The sequence below is a fragment of the Arvicola amphibius genome, chromosome 7, assembly GCF_903992535.2.
Source record: "Arvicola amphibius chromosome 7, mArvAmp1.2, whole genome shotgun sequence".
Taxonomy (NCBI): Eukaryota; Metazoa; Chordata; class Mammalia; order Rodentia; family Cricetidae; genus Arvicola; species Arvicola amphibius.
In genome coordinates this window covers 92,782,408-92,799,964 of record NC_052053.1, presented here as the reverse complement: position 1 = coordinate 92,799,964, position 17,557 = coordinate 92,782,408, and the positions used below count along the sequence as shown (strand labels likewise).

Genomic DNA, 17,557 nt, shown 5'->3' with positions numbered 1-17,557 from the left:
ATCATTATTGTGTACCTCTCACTCTTGGTGTAGAAAATGAGGTTTCATTTTGGCTTCTCAGGTCTTCTCCTTAATGTCAGGACAGATGCGTTGATCAAGTTGTTTGGAGGCTTCTTGAGTCTATCCTTAAGTGACCTTGTCCGTGACCGTTACATTCAACACCACGTCCCAGCTGTGCACATTGCTGTCAGGGAGTCTCAGGGCAAGTTCTGCTGCCTACTGACCTGGCTTTCAGTCCTTGCTCTACCTCTTACAAATGACATGGTTTTAGGTAAGTTAGCTTCAGCTTTACTTTCTCATCTGCGAACTTGGTATTAACAGAGGGCCTTCGGTGAGTTGAGATGCAGCCAAAGCAGTCTTCCCTCGCATCCTGGCCATCATTCTTACTGACCCTTAATCAGTTCTTTTTTAAATAATGTTCTTTTGCCCAGAGTGGCTCTTTCAATCAAGCCTTTTGAGACAGGGTTTCTCTGTAGCTTTGGAGCCTGCTCAGAACAGGTCATTTTGGTCCAACAATCACTCACTGCTTAGAAGTGAGACAAATGAGAGGACGGCAGGACCGGGCCTTCCAGGCGCAGGCCAGGTATGTGGAGGCCCGGTTATGCCATGTGTGTTTAGAATGAGCTGCCGTGGGGCCTGTAACCCAGGGATATCCCAGGGGAGCAAAAGAGCCTGGAGCTGCAGGCTTGAATTCATCTTTCACGGAATAGGAACCAAATGGACTGCTGACTGGTGTGTGACCAGTGAGTGGTCCAAGGGACATGCTATGCCACAACTCTTCTTTTGTGTGTATTTTGGTTTTTCAAGACAGGGTTTCTCTGTGTAGCCTTGGCTGTCCTGGAACTCAGTCTGTAGACCAGGCTGGCCTTGAACTCACAGAGATCCACCTGCCTCCATCTCCTGAGTGCTGGGGTTAAAGTCGTGCGCCACCAACCACTGCCCGACTCTGGTCAAGTCTTGTTGCTTATGTCTCTTATTTGTTTCCTGCAGCCTGGTCTTCTCTGCTCTTGACCCATCTCCTTCATATCCACTCATACGGGCGATAAATGTTCCATTTCACTTATTTTTTTTTTTGCCCAAAGTACCTGCTCCAAGAATTGGAAATACTATAGCTCATAGCCCCACAGAGACACGGGATTGTACAACCGAAGGGATTCTTCTAACTCGAGGAAACACCCAGGATCGTGCAGTTGGTTAGTAGCTGTGTTACATGGTGTTCTTTGTACCACCTGTTTTTTTACCCTAATTTCATAGTGCATATGTTCACAAGAGCATATTCCACCATAAAGTATGATGACTCTCTCTAGGGACAGAGAGGCGCTTTTATCTAAAGGTGCAGTGGGGACGTGGGCATTGTAGGTCAGTGGTAGAGCTTTTGTCTAGTGTGCTTGAAGCTCCGGGTCAGTCTCCAGCCAACAAGACCAAATAAGCAATGAAGGCGCCTTTCCCCATCGCTTCCGCTCATGTAGGGATCACAAGACCTGATGTGTCTGGTGGAAAGTTATTTTCTGGCTGTGGCATTAGGAATTCCTGGCCGTTAAGTGGAGAATGTCTGCGCTGCTGTTACACTCGTCTTTTTATTTTTTATTTTTTTATTGAGTTGGCACATCCGTGGACAGTGTGCACAATGTGCCCGCCTCCACACCAGCTCTGCTCTTCTGCTCTTTGTTAGCCTGAACTTTATACTGTGGCTTCCTCCTTGGCTGGGTCATCTCTTCGTTACAAACAGAAACATCTGGAAAAGTAGGGGGACAGTGGTACAGGGTACAGCCTGTGCTCCTCACGAGACTCAACTGTAGCTAACACCCTGTTTGCTTATAATTTGGAAAATATTTTAAGATATAACAGTTACGCTTTGAGTCTTTGTTGGGTTACAGCATCTCACCATTTATCTAAAGTGACATATTCCTAAGAAACTAGGTGTCACTCTCTCGATGTCGCCACCCCAGCATCATCTGTCACTCAGGACACCCTCATTTTCTATCTCTAAAATTATTGCTTGTTCTTCTGTTTTTGTTTTGTTTTTCAAGACAGGGTTTCTCTGTGTAGTAGAAGCTTGGCTGTTTCAGAGCTTGCTTTGTAGACCAGGCTGGTCTTACCTGATTTCCAGCTTACTGGAAATGAGATCGGAAGGCTTGATTAGATTCCAGAGGAACATTCTTGGCAGAGATCTTTCCGGGGTGGTGCTGTGCCCTTCAAGAGATGGCACGCCACGTCCCATTGTTACCGCTGTGAAGTGTGCTGGCTGAGCTGGGGTGGCGACAGACAGGGCCTTCCTAAAGAAGCACTTGCTTCCTTGCAGCTAGTACTTAAGCTACAAGGCAATTTTTCTTTTTGGAACCATGAAAACCAATTCTTCCCAGCCAGTCTTCCATCCATGGCTTTGGCGGCCATTAACGCCCAGATTTATTTCTTTCTTGTTTGTAAAATAATTGTGTTCTAGGTCCATTTCAGTTTGTTCTTTCACAGAGAGAGTTGTGTTTACTCTCACAAGGGTTCAGTTGTAAGCTCAGATGATCCATGGCCCTCCTTGACCTTAAATCCACTGTGGGAAAACTCCGCTCTATGATGTCTTAGCGTGAGACTCAGGGTTTAGGCAGGAGACAGGAAGTCCTGGCGATGTAAGTCCTGGCGATGTACTGGCGTAGGAGTACTGAGTGCAGAATGGATACTGACCCCTGCTGAGTGTAAGCACCTGTATTGCTGGAGCAAGGAAGGAAGTTCGTTTTCAGTCAGTGACCAAAGTTCAAACTGAAGAAGGCTGGTGTGAACTTTGCACTAGACCCTCACTTAACTACGTGTCTCTGCACTAGGCATTCCTGTATGCTTGCACGCAGGGCATTCCTATGTGCTTGCACACTGGGCATTTCTGTGTGCTTACACATGCATTTCTGTGCGCTTGCACACTGGGCATTTCTGTGCGCTTGTACACTGGGCATTTCTGTGTGCATGCTCTGGCATTTTGAAACAGATAACCCTCGGAATTGAGAACGCTGATGATCCTGACTCATTTTGGGGGGAAGTTGGGAGTGGGCTTTCTCCAGAGCTCCTGAGAGCACGTGCTCAGGCTCCAAACCCGAAAGGCTCCTTTTTTGGCACTGCGGCATCTTTGTGTGTTGGCATCTTAGGAATCTGGGGGAACCATATAAAGATCAGAAATGAGTCTGGCCCGAGAGGCTCCCTCTGACATGGTAATTCCAGTTGGTTGAATCCTGGCCCACTCGGATGAGACCATATAAAGAGGCTGCTTCCTGAGTTTCCCGCGCTCTGCCTCTCCCGGGCTTCTTTTTGTAGCATGCTGGTATTTCAGGACTGCAGCCATGGTCACGTGCTCTCAACCCTCTACTCGCAGTCATTCCTGCCCTGGGTTTATTTTTGGAGACAGTACATTTTTGCTTCTCTATGCGGAGCTATGTGGGGTCCTGCCCCCTCCGCCCGGCAGCGGCAGCCCCAGCAGGCCGTGATTAGTTCCCACACTCGAGATGTAGCTTGGTTTTCCAGAGAGAACAGAGGGCTGCTGCCTGAGGGCTGCTGTCCCCAGGCCTCATTTCTGCCCTTCGTGGGGTTACATAATCCAAGACTCCTCTTTACAAAAAAGTGTGTGTGTGTGTGTGTGTGTGTGTGTGTGTGTGTGTGTGTGTGTGATGTCATCTGGCAGAAAGTCAGCCAAAGTTGGAAATGGCTTTTCTGACTGATGACTTGGGGTCTTACCTCTGGATCTCAGAAGCAGAGTCATTTGAAGGATGAGCCGGGACTTTTGAATTTGAGGGTCAGTCCTCTCTTCTGGCGCTGAAGATCATTGGGGCTGTATATTCTTTCCTCCCCAGCACAGGAATAGCATCACTGTCTCGTCCAGAGCACCCGTAGGAGCAGGTGTGCTAGCCTCCAAGGTGCTCCCAGGCAAGTTCTGCCCTTGATGGACTCCCAGGAAGCAGGGTGGCAACTGCCTTCTTAGCCTGCCTGAAGCCTGGGGGTCTCCTTCCGAGGAGGGACCCCAGCAAACTCTTTCCCCTTTAAATGAGTGGGTCATTATGGAGAGAACTCAGGCATGTACGAGCTAAGAAAAAAAATGAATCACACATTCATGTCTCTTCTGGTCCTATCCAGACCTGAAGGGCAGCATGGAGAGGGATCTGTAGCCCCCATGGGAGAGGGATGACTGCAGCTGGGGCTCAGAGCACCGAGCTGGGTAGGGCTTTCTGGACTGCAGGACTCCTGCCTCTGAGCTGTGACCTTCAGGAAAGAAAGGCACGAGGGTCCCAGAAGGAGCAGTAGGAGTGGCTTCGCCTCAGGTTGTCCTGTGTTTCAGTGTGTCCCGGGGAGGTCTTGGGACTCTTAGAGATGGAGATTCGTGGGTGCCTAGATGTCACCAGAGTTTCCAGGAAGGGCATCAAGGCAATCAGGGGATGGACAGTCTGTGTAGAAGGAACCAGTTGGCCTTCTGAAACTGCATTATCCGAAGCCAGTCATCTACGTCCATGTCAAGTAGACCATCTGCACTTGGTTTAAGAAGAGGCAGTGCCAGCAGGGTGCACCTGGCGTCACTTGGCTTGCATTGTCAATGCTCAGGATGTGTCCCCAGGATCTTCCCAGGATCCCTGACCATGACATTGATGGAGCTACAGCATTTGCTCTTGGTTGTGTGCTGTCCCTGGTATCACTATCACGTCACCATCCCTGCTGTCACATACACATACCCTTGGGTTGTGTGTCTGCCTGCCTGCCTGCCTGTCTGCCTGCCTTTTCCAGTGCTGGGAATCAGATTCAGTTGGGCAAGTGCTCTTCTGAGCTGCACCGAAGACCTTCTCATGCATTTCTCAGTCCAGGGCAAGACTCCCTTTCTCCATAACGCTTCCCTGACTTGGCCTTCCTCTGCGTGTCCTGGGTTGGCACCGTTCTCTTTGCCCTTCAGCTGTGTGCCGAGTCCTGGGAACATGCTTGTCAGAGCAGTCTTTAAGATGCCCCAGGACAAAGTGGCTTCATGAGCCACCAGGGTGATAAGAAAGTGCAAAGCTGCCTGGAGCTCTCCTGTGCCTAAGAGGAGGTCTCACCTCAGCCTCAGCTCTGCCTCCCTGGAGCACTGCGGCTCCCTGAACTCATGTCTGCCACTGCCACCATTGTGGCCTCCTGGGTTTACCTTCAACCTGATGTGTGTTCACACAGATTTTATACAGCCCTGAAGTTTGCCTCCTGTTGGCCTCACTGGACTAGGAACATCTGAAGATAAGGATGGCGTAGTCTTCTGTCTCTGCACCAGGATAGTGCCCAGGGAATGAACTTGAACCCTGCAGAAGACTCCTTGTAATTTGGAATAGCGGGTAATGAAGTCTGTCTCATCCAGCCAGGATGTTTACATGACCTTGACAGGACTCCCAGGCCTGGAGACCATTTCCAGTTCTTGGTCTCAATAATCAACCCAGAGTGTAAACATTCTCCACCAGGAGATGGACCTCTCCCTCTGAATGTGCAGGTTCCGGTTCTGCAGACTGCTGAGTCCTGCCTGTCCCTCCTCACCTCCTACGGTACTAGCCTGTCTGTCAACACAGCTTGGTTTAGAACAACCATGGAAATCCAGCTCCCAGAGGGTATTTCGGAAAGGTTAACTGACAGGATGCAAGCACCAGTCATGAGTGGGGAAAGAGGCAGCAAGCTGTGCAGATGTGCTCATCTCTCATGATGACGGGATGCAGTGTGAGCTGTCTCACTCTCTGTCCACCGTGTCTTCCCTGACACAATGGCCCGTACCCTCAAGCTACCAGCTAAAGCATACCCATTTCTATTAAGTTTCTGCCATCCTCCACGCTGCCGGCTGAGCCATTGAAGAGAAGCACCCAGTATGTCTCTTGTTGGCTGATTTTTATAAGCAGTGGGAAGGCACGTGTGTGCCTCCTGACTTCCCCAGCACCCCCTGAGCTTAACCAAGACCCTAGTGGCGGGAGTCCTGTTGCCTACCTATCTGTTCAGGGGTGTCCTCGCGTACCCCCTCTCCTAGGTGCTCCAGTGTTTGAGGAAGAGGAGGAGCAGCCTCCACCATGGTGTGTATTATGTCAGCTCTGGGAGGTTTCTGCCATTTGTGAAGAAAAACTTTGATTTTAGAGCTAGATGTCAAGCAGCTGGGCATGGAGGACTGGCTTCTATGTGGCAGGTTTGTTTCTCAGTCAAGGGCGCCATTTTGTGACTAGTAAAAGAACGGTGGCTGTCACCCGTAGGAGGGGAAGCTCTTCACTCACCCACAGTGGCCATGGCTTCCTGGGGCCTGATTAGAGGTGAAATGTCTCACGTTAGTCACAGTGACTGGGGAGATCTGGCCTGCCTGAAAGGGGTCTGGCTTTAATTTTCCCACAAATGATTGTGTGTTTGATTATGATCTGGTCTTTCCTGTGTGACAGTAGTCATGGTGGTGACAGTGACGGTAGAAGACAGGCCTGGCACTGTTCTACACACTTAGCCGTCCGGTCAGCAGGCCACTCCCTCTCCATTGGAAGGGATTATTACTCAAAAGCCACATTTCAGAAGTCTGTTATCACTTCTGCTCCTTTTCTACGTACCTTCCTTTCCCAGGTCAGCCCCCCTCCCGTCACTGTGACCACATGCAGAGTAGAGAAGAGTCGGTACATGAGAGTCAGTCTCCTCCTGACCTGTCCTGGACTCCTGGCATCTTACAGAAAAGCTCCCCAACAGACTGGGTGCTCCCCATACTTTACCATCACAGGTTTTGTTTGAGTTCGTCGGGTCTTTCCCAATACCTGAAGCAGAGAAATAGTTGGAGACCACACACCCAGATGCTGGCTGCACCAGCCTCAGGGAGTGCAGTTAGACTAGGCCATGGTTCTCAACCTTCCTGATGCTGTGGCCCTTTAATACAGTTCTTTATGTTGCGGTGACCCCCCCGCAACCGTAAAATAACTGTCATTTTTCTATTGTCATGAATCCTAATGTAAATATCCGATGTGCAGGTTGCCTGATATGGGACCCCCATGAAAGGATCATTAGATGCCCAAAGTGGTTGCAACCCACAGGTTGAGAACCACTGAACTAATTAATGGTTACGTCAGAGTGTGTTCATTCTGCCCATTGGGCACGCCAGAAAAGATCACACTGCCTGTTTTTTTCTCAGAAACTGCATAGCCTCCCTCTCCCCATTTCTGGTAAGCAGCAGCAGAACAGGGAATTCTGTACCAGGGATAAAAAACAGTGCCACAGTACAGTAGCAACAAAAGGAACATTAGCAGGAAGGAGCCAGAGGTGAGGACAGGTGAGGGACCGGCCACGTGTGTCCCCTGCCCCCGGGGATGCTCCTGCTCAGCCTCAGTATTACTGGATATTCCAGTTTGTCAAGACAGCTGGAAACTGACTTGTAGTGTGGAAATCTTCCAATTCTTAGATGGTATCATAATTTGAAAACAAACAAAAGAAATTGTGAGGCCAAACAAAACATGGCAACTAATTAATGTCCACATTGCATCGTCTCAGGGAAAACAGGGCCATCCTCCGGCAGGTAGGCTTTTCTCAATTTTATGTGCATGCGTGCATGAACATGTGCACATGTGTGAAGGCCCGAATAGGGCACCAGGTGTCCTTCTCCATCCCTCTCTACCAATTTCTTTGGAGGCAGGGACTTCCCCTGAGCCCGAAGCTGGAGTTTTCCTGGCTGGGCTGAAAGCCAGCCGGCCTCAGTGATCCCTGCATCTCCACTGTCTGCAGACATGGGGTTGTATGTGTGCACAAGATGCCCTGATGATTTTTTGGGTGTTGGGATTTGAATTCTGGTCCTTATGGTTAGAATAGCAAGCATTCTTAGTCACTGGACCATTTTTCCAGCCTACCCCACCCCTCTTTGATACAGTGTCTCTCTGTGTAGCCCAGGCTGGCCTTGAATTCATGACTCAGCCTCCCAAATGCTGACATTATAAACATGCTCTGCCTTGCCCGGCCGTAAATCGGTTTAAAACATCTCAAGGGGGCTCAGTGGGGGTCAGTTCAATTCAAACTTTTGTGCCCTCAATATATTGTCTTATGCATGGCACGAGACGAGACAAGGTCCTTTGATTCTGCATGTCACTTGGGTCCCTCTGCCTATTCAGAGATACCCTGCCTGCTCTGTGCTGTCTGAAGAAGGCCTCTTACCTCTGCAGCTCAGGCCTGGATTCCGGGGCAGAAAAATCCAGTTGATTCTTGGCAGTTGTTTGTCTCACTGTGTCATTCAGGCTAGCCTCAAACTTGGAATCCTCCTGCTTCAGCCTGTTGAGTCCTAGGATTAGGGGAATGCGTCATCGGACCTGGCTCTACTTACTTCTGCCTGGGTCCAGTGCACTGGGATTCAACCAGCTGTGTCTAAGGGAAAGCAGGGCATGGAGTACATGGCTGCTTCTTCCAGCGTGTTAGGTGGACTGAGCACAAAGGGCGTAGCCCCTTAGTACATCGTTGGGTCTCCCCTTCTCCCTTCCCCTCCAGGGACAGAAGGTAGATGTTTTCTGCTTCTGTATTTAAGATGCCTCTAAGTGGGATCGGCTTACAGGGGCTTCCTCTGGCTCTGTGGCCTCTAATGTAGAAAGCTGAATTTGTTTGTTTGTTTTTCTCAAATGTCCCTTACATTTTCCAAGTGCTCAGAGAGGTGTGGGTATTTTATCTCGCGGCTTGGATCCTTCTCAGTCATTTCCAGCAGGCCCTGCCTCCTACCACAGAAAAAGCCCTGTACATAACTGGGACACTTGTTCACCAGGCTGGGACTGCTAAGCTGGAAAGAAAACTGATCACCATGTTAAAAAAAAAACAAAACAAATAACAGAAACAGGCTCCATGTGGTGGCACACACCTTTAATCCCAGCACTCAGGCGAATCTCTGTGACTTTGAGGCTAGCTTGTGGTGTGGGAAGTCCTTCTATATATGTGGTGCTTTTATTAACCAATAATAAAATGAATAAAATGAAAAAGGTTAATGAATAAAGAAGCTGCTTTCAGCCAGTGGCTTAACAAAATATAGCCAGGCTGGAAAAGATATATATAGAGAATAGACGGAGTCAGAGATAAGCCATATAGCCACTGTGGGAGACAAATGCGCTGGAACCTTGCTGGTAAGCCACAGTCACGTGATGATACACAGATTAGTAAAACTGGGTTAATTTAAGATGTAAGAGTTAGCCAGAAATATGCTTAAGCTATTGGCCAAACAGTATTGTAATTAATACAAACTTCTGTGTGATTATTTTGGGTCAGAGCGGCTGCGGAGCAAACGAGCGGCCTCCACCTAATGCAGGCCTCTGTGTGTTTCTTTGGGACTGAATGGCTGCGGGACCAGGAGGAACAGAAAGCTCTGCCAAGAAGCCTGGCCTACAGAGCGAATTCCAGGATAGCCAGGGTACAGAAAAAATAAAACAAAACAAAACACCTGTCTTGAAAACAAAACAAAATAACAACAAAACATCAAAAGCATGAAGGCATGCAGGCATATTGAGAGGGTGTTTGCATCCAACGGTCTTATTAGACTTCAGAAAGGAGGGCACAATGACATGACATTTCGGTCCAGGGGTCAGCAAACCACATCCTTCCCCTCACAGTTGGCCCGCTGCCTGGTTTTAGACTTTCTGTTTTGTTTTTGAAAGTCAGCTATACCGTTTGCCTTAGTATCAGAACTGTTTTTCTCCACATGCCAAGAATTCAGTGGTCACACCAGAGACTGTGTGGCCCACGAAAGAGATACTTGCCTCCTAGTCCTTCGTAGAAGTTTGCTGACCCCTGTCTCAGCCCATTCATCAGAACTCCTCTCCAGACTGAGAGCCACAGCTAGAGTTTTATGAAGTTCTTGGAAAAAGAAAACTGAGATTTCAAAAAAACATTCCTGGAAGAATACTGTGTAATTCAAAATAGGACGCGTTCTGGGCTGTTTCACGGGCTCGGGTGTTTTAGAAGCTTGCCATTGGGTGGTATTTTTATTTCCGCCACGCTGGTTAAGAATTTGTGCAGTAGGGTTTCTGGCCGTGCCCATTCTAGGGGAGTGCTTCCTGGCGCAATGGCTTGAGGAAAGTAGAACCCGCCAGCAATCGTGTTTATGTCGGCTAAGCAAACCTTACTCTTAAATCCTCATTTTATTACTTTTATTCTTATAAAAGTAATATAAATAGGCCATTAGAAGTCAGAAAATTGGTAACAGCACAGGGATGGCAATTAAAATTGCCCTTGTTGGGAGTCCCTATTATGAGTATAGAGCTAATGAGCTAAGTAAAAATCTTTGTGGTCATTTGCAAAATCAGATCCTTATTCCTGCTGTTTTGAAATGTTTTTTAATTAATGTATATGAACTTTGATATTTTTATAACATAGTTTTACATTATTTGCATACTATTTTGTATCTACCCTTTTTCTTAGTTTCTTATTGCTGTCTGTTTTGGTTGTTGACAAGTGTTGGTTACACAGAAATGATGTATATTCGTTTGTGTTTATGTCCTTGTGATAATTTCTGGGTTTAGCATTGCTGTCTGAGGGCTGGAGAGATGGCTCAGCAGGCTTCTCTTCCAGAAGAGCTGGGTTCCATCCCCCTAGCACCCACGTGGTGGCTCATAACCATCTGTTAACTCCAGTTCCAGGGGATCTGATGCCCTCTTCTGGCCATGATAGGCCTTGCACACATGTGGTATACAGACATAGATTCAGGCAGAACATCCCCACACACAGAAAGTAAAACTAAAGAAATCTTTAAAGAGAGAGAAAAAAAAGGATCACTGCCTTAACAGGCATAAGCAGGCTGGAGGGATGGCTCAGGAGGTAAAACATCAGGTCCTCAGAACCCACATAAGAAGCTAGACATGGTAGCGCGGTCCTGTAACCACAGGGAGGGAAAGACAGGTAGAGCCTTGCAGCTTATTGCTCAGCCAGCCTAGCCTGATCAGTGAGAACCGGGTTCAGTGAGACCTTGTCTAAAGACGTCAGTGAGGACAACAGCTGAGGAGAGACACCCAGTGCCACTTTGGGCCTCCGAATGGGTATGTGAACATTCCCTACCCCTTACATACATGCACACACCATATGTGCACACACACACACACACACACACACACACAAATGCATGCATGCATGTACACACGCACGTGCTCACGCTGGAAATGCAGCTCACTGGTAGAGTTTGTACTTAGCATGAATGAGGCCCTGGGTTTATTTTCCAGACCTGAGGGTGGGGGAAACTTGAGTATTTTAAGTCTTCAGTAGACATCTGCCAGCTGTCCATCAGGAACAGTGTGCCGATCTCCACACCCACCAGGAGGGATGATGGTATGGTTTCCATAGGAAATTAGAATTTATTTTCATATTTTTATTGGGGAAGTGCTTCAGTGGGCTAACTTGGTTCAGGTGACCTGAACCTGGTGCTCTGTGGTATTGGGAGGCACAAGCTGAGTGACTGCAGTCTGCTTCTCTCACACAGACTCCCCCACCAAAACCACCTCGACGGCAGGGAGGCTGGGCGGACGACTCCATAAAGGTCTCAAAGTGAGTACACCGCTCCCCGGGATAAGTTGGGGTGGGTAGGGCGCTATGGAGATGGGGTCGGGGGCGGCATGCCTGGGTTGTCATTTTTGTAACCTTACTGAGGCAAGTCACACGCTTTTTAAGAATACAATCTAATTGTTCTTAGTTCTGCACCTGTTACCCAGTCAATTTTAGGACATTTTTTTTCTCCCATCCCATGAGACGATCCCTGTACCTCTTAACGTCCCTTTCCCACGTCACTCCAACTTCCCACCCACGGGCAGTACTTGCTGTCTGACTTGCTTCTTCTGAGGTCTGTGTCAGTTGGCCCTGATTTATTCCATCCTTTATGACTCCTCTCTTGCTTGACTGGCCATTTTCAAAGTCCAGCCCTGCTCCGTTCTTCATCTCTCCAGCCTGCTGGAATTGCCCATTAGTTTCTTGGATGAACTCTGTAGCATGTCTGCATTGGGCGTAGATCATTCATTCGTGAAGAACGGGACAGGTGTCCCCTCACTGCCTCGTTGGCATCTCATGTTTATCATAAGCCAGTGCTGGGAGCTGGTGGGAACACTGGTCCATGCTAATTCAATATTGTCTTATTCTCTCCTCTCCTTTGGAGCTCCTAGAAGGAACAACCAGTGCCACAGGCCCGTCACATCCCCTTTTGGTTGTGTGGGGCTGTGGATGCTGGGTCTGTTCTCACCCAGCTGGATAAGGTTGGGCAAAGCGTTCAGGATCCTTGAGCCTCTGGATGTCAGTGCTGACAGGGTGGTACAGGGTTGAAGCAACAAGACCAGTGTTGTTGTGATAGCCAACCCCTTTCTCACCCCAACCATTCATCCTTATGCCAGAGGCCTTGTGGTTCCATGTTGAGTGATGGCAGAGAATGGTGATCGGGAGGCACAGATCCTGGAACCAGAATGCCTAGTATCAAATCCTGACTATGTTCCATGTTACACCACAGAGATGCTGAGCAGGTGATTAAGCTCTCTGGCTTCTGTTTCCTCAGCTCTGCATCAGGGTTAAGTAGCTCTTTCCTCAGTGGACTGATGTGAGGAGCACATGGGTTTGTAGACGAGAAAGAAGCATTTAGGAGGCACTAGGTAGATGCTGCTGCTGCTGTTGCTGCTGCTATGGAATTATTGGCTTTCTTTTCTTCATCCCTTCACCGATGGCTTTGACAGTATTTTCCCTAGAGGTGTTCTGGCAGATAGTGATGTCTATGTCTCTCTTCGAAGGGTCGTCTGAGAGTACTTCTAGATCTAGAAAATGAAGGGTTGTTTTTAATGTCAACGTTTTAATCTGAGTTAGCCTTAGGTGCCTTAGCACAGGCATGCCAGGCTTCCAAAGCTTTACTCCAAGGAGATTTTGTGGAATTTGTTTGGTTGGGTTTTGTGCATTTGTTTGTTTGAGGCAGGATCTCACTATATAACTCTGAGTAGCCTGGAACTTGCTCTGTAGACCAGGCTGGCCTAGAACTCACAGAGATCCACTTGCCTCTGCCTCCCGCATGCTGGTATTAAAGACGGGCACCACCATGTTGGGCTTGTTTGTTTTGTTTTTGAGAGAGAGTACCATATGGCCCAGGCTGGCCTTGAGAAAGCTCAATATGTAGCTAAGGATGGACCTTGAACTTTTGTGATCCTCCCGCCTCTACCTCTAGAGTGTTGGGATTACAGGCGTGCACCACCACACCTGGTGTGCACAGTGTTGGGAGTCAAACCCAGGGCTTTGTGTACTGCTAGATGAAAGAACACCAACCGAGCTATGGCCCCAGTGTGACGAGCGTTTTTCAGTCTAGACGGAGATGGGCCTCTTGGGCCATCTATGATAGTATCCATGTCTCTGGGAAGGTTTCCAAGTGACTTCTCCTGAGTCAAAGAGAACAGTTCCCTACTTCTGCCTGATTTGCACACTGACTGTCACGTGGCAGCTGGTCATCCCTGGTCTTGTCACGTGGCAGCTGGTCATCCCTGGTCTTGCCCATAGGAGTCCACTCACAGCCATGGGCATCTGATTCAGAAGCACCTGGGTGTGGAGTGTAGCACTAACTTCTGTGGCCGTGTCCATGTAGGGATGTCATTTAGCCCTATAAGAGACAGTAATAGGGCAGAGCTGCCCTGAGGCTGGAAGACACCGCACAGGAAAAGCTCTCAGCTCAGGGGCCTGCCCAGCCAGGTGCTATACAGTTTATGGTAGTGTATGCAATGCCCCGATTTGATCCCAGTGCCACAGGAAAAACAGCAAAATTCTAACAGTGGTGATTAAAATTGTGGTGATAGCGCGGCTCTCTCTTAGTTCCAGAATTATAAAATAAAGCTGGGTAGTTAAATCCCAGCACTCGGGAGGGAAAGACAGGCGGATCTCTGTGAGTTCGAGGCCAGCTTGCTCTATAGAGTGAGTTCCAGGACAGGCTTCAAAACCTACAGAGAAACCCTGTCTCAAAAAACCAAAAGAAAGGAAAAAAAAAACCAAAACACCAAACAGTCCGACAAAATAGGAGGGTGTCTGTTGGGCAGTGCTGGTTGCCACCTGCATGCAGCACCTGCTGTGAACCTCTGGTTTTCTTTAGTTCTGGGGTGGGCGGCTTCCAGGCTGAACAAGTTTGGCTGCAGCTGGGTTTTCTGGATTCTTGGAGTTTGATTCCTTGTGTAAGCCAGTTAATCTAGGCTGGTCTGACACGAAGAAAACTGTTGGACATTTTTCTAGCCCTCGTCTTTAGTCCCATTTTACAGATGGATTCAGTGGAGTGGGGTGGCTGTAAGTTGTCAGGGGAAGTGCTCTGTCAGCTCAGAGCTCCCTGCTAAAGGTGCGATTACAAGTCAAGCTGTTTTTAATTCCTTGCATTAAGTCTTAGATGTAAGGTAGACCAAAACTTTATTCACTGCACCAGTGGGGTGGCCACTTGCCAAGGTTATTTAAGGCACATAAAAAGCCTGGTGGTGGAGCAAGTAATGGAGGTGCATGCCTTTAATCCCAGCACTCGGGAGGCAGAGGCAGGCAGATCTCTGTGAGTTCGAGGCCAGCTTGCTCTACAGAGCGAGTTCCAGGACAGGCACCAAAGGTACAGAGAGACTCTGTCTCATAAAACAAAAACAAAAACAACCAAAAAAAAAAAAACCACAGACACATACAAAAATTACGGTGTCTTAAAGATGTACAGTCTTAGAGTAGACATCACCTGTAATTAGAATTTCTTTGAGTAGCTGTCTTCAAAATAACACATTTAGAGATTTTCTTGGCCCAGGGATGTAGCTCAGTGAAAGAGAGTTTGCCCAGCATGTAAAGGCTCTAGGTTCTGTCCCCAGCACTAGAACAGAGTAAAAACCAACAGCAGGACATGTTTCCTTCGCATCCCTTCTTCCCATTGCTTCTCCCTCCATCTCCCTCGTCCTCTGTATTATTCCTGAACCATTCCAAAGCAAGTTGTAAATGTTGTGACATTTATCTCTTTATATTAAAGCTCACATCTTCTAGGTAGTCACAGAATCTTGTTCACTGGGTCACTGCATAATAGTAGCAGATACGTCATTTACATTTAAATAGCCCTATTTGTCCTTTGATGTCTTCTTAGCTCTGGAATCCAGTCAGAATCCATACATTATACTAACTAGTTCTATCCCCCCTCCCTCCCCTCCTTTCTCTATCTCTTTCCCTTTTTTGGGGGGGGGGTAGACAGGGTCTTTATAACCTAGCCTCAAACCCATGTCCGTCCTCTTGCCTCAGCCTCTCAAGTACTGCAATTCTAGGTATATGCCACCAGGACCGGCTTCTCCTTTCTTGACCCATAGCAGCTCCCATTACTGTGGAATCTGTGGACTGTCCGAGGCATCCAGGCCAGTTGTCTCACAGAAAACTGTCTTTAGTTTCTCCAGTTTGTCGTGATTAGATTCACGTTGAAGGTTTGGGGCAAGGACAGGTGTTACTGTACACTTCCTCTCATGTCTCATGCGAAGGCACAGGACTGTGCTGGCAGTATCGAGTGTGACCACTCAGCCTTGTTGAGGACCTAGAGAGTTTCCCCTCAGAAAGTTCTGTTTTTCTCCAAGAGTGAGTAGTGATCGCCTTGCTTGCCTCAGGGCACTGCACGGAGTCTGCTCTCCACAACTTTTTCCCTAGCAGCTTTAGTGTCTACTAGTGTTTTTGCACGAACCAGACTGCTCTAGTGAGTACCACAGTGCAGGGTGTGTTTCCTGGCCCAGGAGAGCTAGATTCTAATCCAGATGTCAGGCATCTCAGTCAATAAGTCGGGAATCGTCCAAGGAGCACAGGTAAGTGGGAGGCAGATGCATGGGTGGTGCTCGCCATGTGATGTCAGAAGACAGTGACAAGCCAGGGGCCACCTTGCAGAGTAGATGTGGGTCAAGCTAGTTGGATTCTGACAGAGACGGTGAGAATGTTTTGGTTTAAGATTTGGTGTTGGGAGGAAGACAGCCTCCTCCTTAGGCGGTTGGTCAAAGAATTTGCGCTGGAAAACAGTCTGCTTGCTTTCAAAGCTCCTGGGGTAACAATGGCTGCGTGGCGCCACACTTCTGACACAGTCTGGCTGCTTTCAGGAATTGCCAGATGCCTGGAGCTCAGACAGGGCACAGTTCCACTGGTCTTTCTGGGGGCAGGATGTCTAAGGTCAGACGGCAGCATGACATAGTTGTTGATGAGGGGCTCTTTCTGGGTAGGTCCACTTCTGTTTAACCTCTCTCCCATTGTGAGCGCTTCATCCTTGTGACCCCAGCCCTGCCCAAACGCCACCTGCAAACACCATCATCACCTTAGAGATTTGGGGTTCATCATAATAATATGGGGATGGGGTGCAGACAGCTCCTGGCCGTGACAAACTCAGGTAGGTTCCATCAGTGAAGGGGGACAAATGACAGTGTCAGACAGCTACCTGTCTTCTGTGGACAGAAGAGGGCTGTTTGCCTCTGACTAGTGAGCTTGGAGCCAGCATACATGAGAGCCCGCAGTACCTTTGTTTGGCGTGTGAAACACTCCCAAGACAGAGTAGAGCATCTGTGGGCCTTGGCCCTGGGAGGTACCGTGTCCCAGAACTCGGGCTCACTCCAGGGTACAGAATAAGATTGACTTGAGGAATAGCCTAGGACCTGACATTATTGTCTGTCCCTTCTGGCCTGAAAGTAGTAGCTGTGCCAAAGCCACCCTGGAGTCAGCTGCTGAAGTTGTCTGAATGGGGACACTGGAAGTGTTGATGGGTCCCCGGCATGGCCATGGTGAGAAGAGTTGAGCGCAGGGAAGCCGACCTGGGGAGGCGAAGGCCCTCTGACTAAGTTTTGTCTCCAAGTGTCTGTTTTTGGGTTTGTCCCTGCATTGATCTGCAAGGGAATGAGGCAAGTAATGGCCCCTCGGGGACTTTGAGGACTTTGCTCTCAATGTCAGCCGTCATTTTCAATCACCCTCTCCCTCCCAGCCATTAATTTTGGCCCAGGATCATGGGGACTTGTCCATCTATCACTCCTAATTGACACTAAATGATCTGTCAGTTTATTGATGAACGGCAGGAGTGGAATTGTCACAATATATTTTACTTTCCAACAACTCCTCCTGACAATTTTACCTTGTCCATCTCGCTCTGCTCACATAAATCTCCATTGGCCGCTCATTCCTCCTCGCGGGCTGTTCTGGTGCCAGCCACTTCCACACCATCTGCACGTGTCAAGGACATCAAGATGGCGGGGGAACTGCCGCGTGCTGGTCCCGAGGTTACCCCCTTCCCTCCTCCTCCTCTTCCTTTCTCTCTCTCTCTCTCTCTCTCTCTCTCTCTCTCTCTCTCTCTCTCTCTCTCTCCCTTTTAATGGCATAGATGTTCCAAGAATGCTAAAGGGCTTCTGTCCTCTCCCTCTATGTCATTGCATATTGGAGTCTCTACCTTCTTGTTAGCAGCGAGTAGTTAATTCTTATTAGGTTACGGAAGTGTGAAAGGCAAAGACTCACCAGACTGGAGGGCTTGGCGGTCTCCGAGCACAGCCAGAGACATGGGCTGTGTCCTCGCATCCCAGCCCCGCCACAGCCCGCTCATTAGGAAGGTGTCACAGGTGCAGGCTTGCTGGAGCTCCCTTCTGGGTGCTGTGCGTGGCTC

At 48.7% G+C, this 17,557-nt stretch overlaps 1 protein-coding gene across 1 annotated transcript in view; it reads left to right on the top strand.

The window, feature by feature from the left end:
* Ift43 (intraflagellar transport 43) overlaps positions 1 to 17,557 on the top strand; it is a 79,851-nt gene that overhangs the window by 18,881 nt on the left and 43,413 nt on the right. The window contains exon 3 of the mRNA XM_038337042.1: positions 11,417 to 11,481. Coding sequence (XP_038192970.1) covers positions 11,417 to 11,481 — 65 coding nt within the window. The remainder of the gene's footprint in view (positions 1 to 11,416; positions 11,482 to 17,557) is intronic.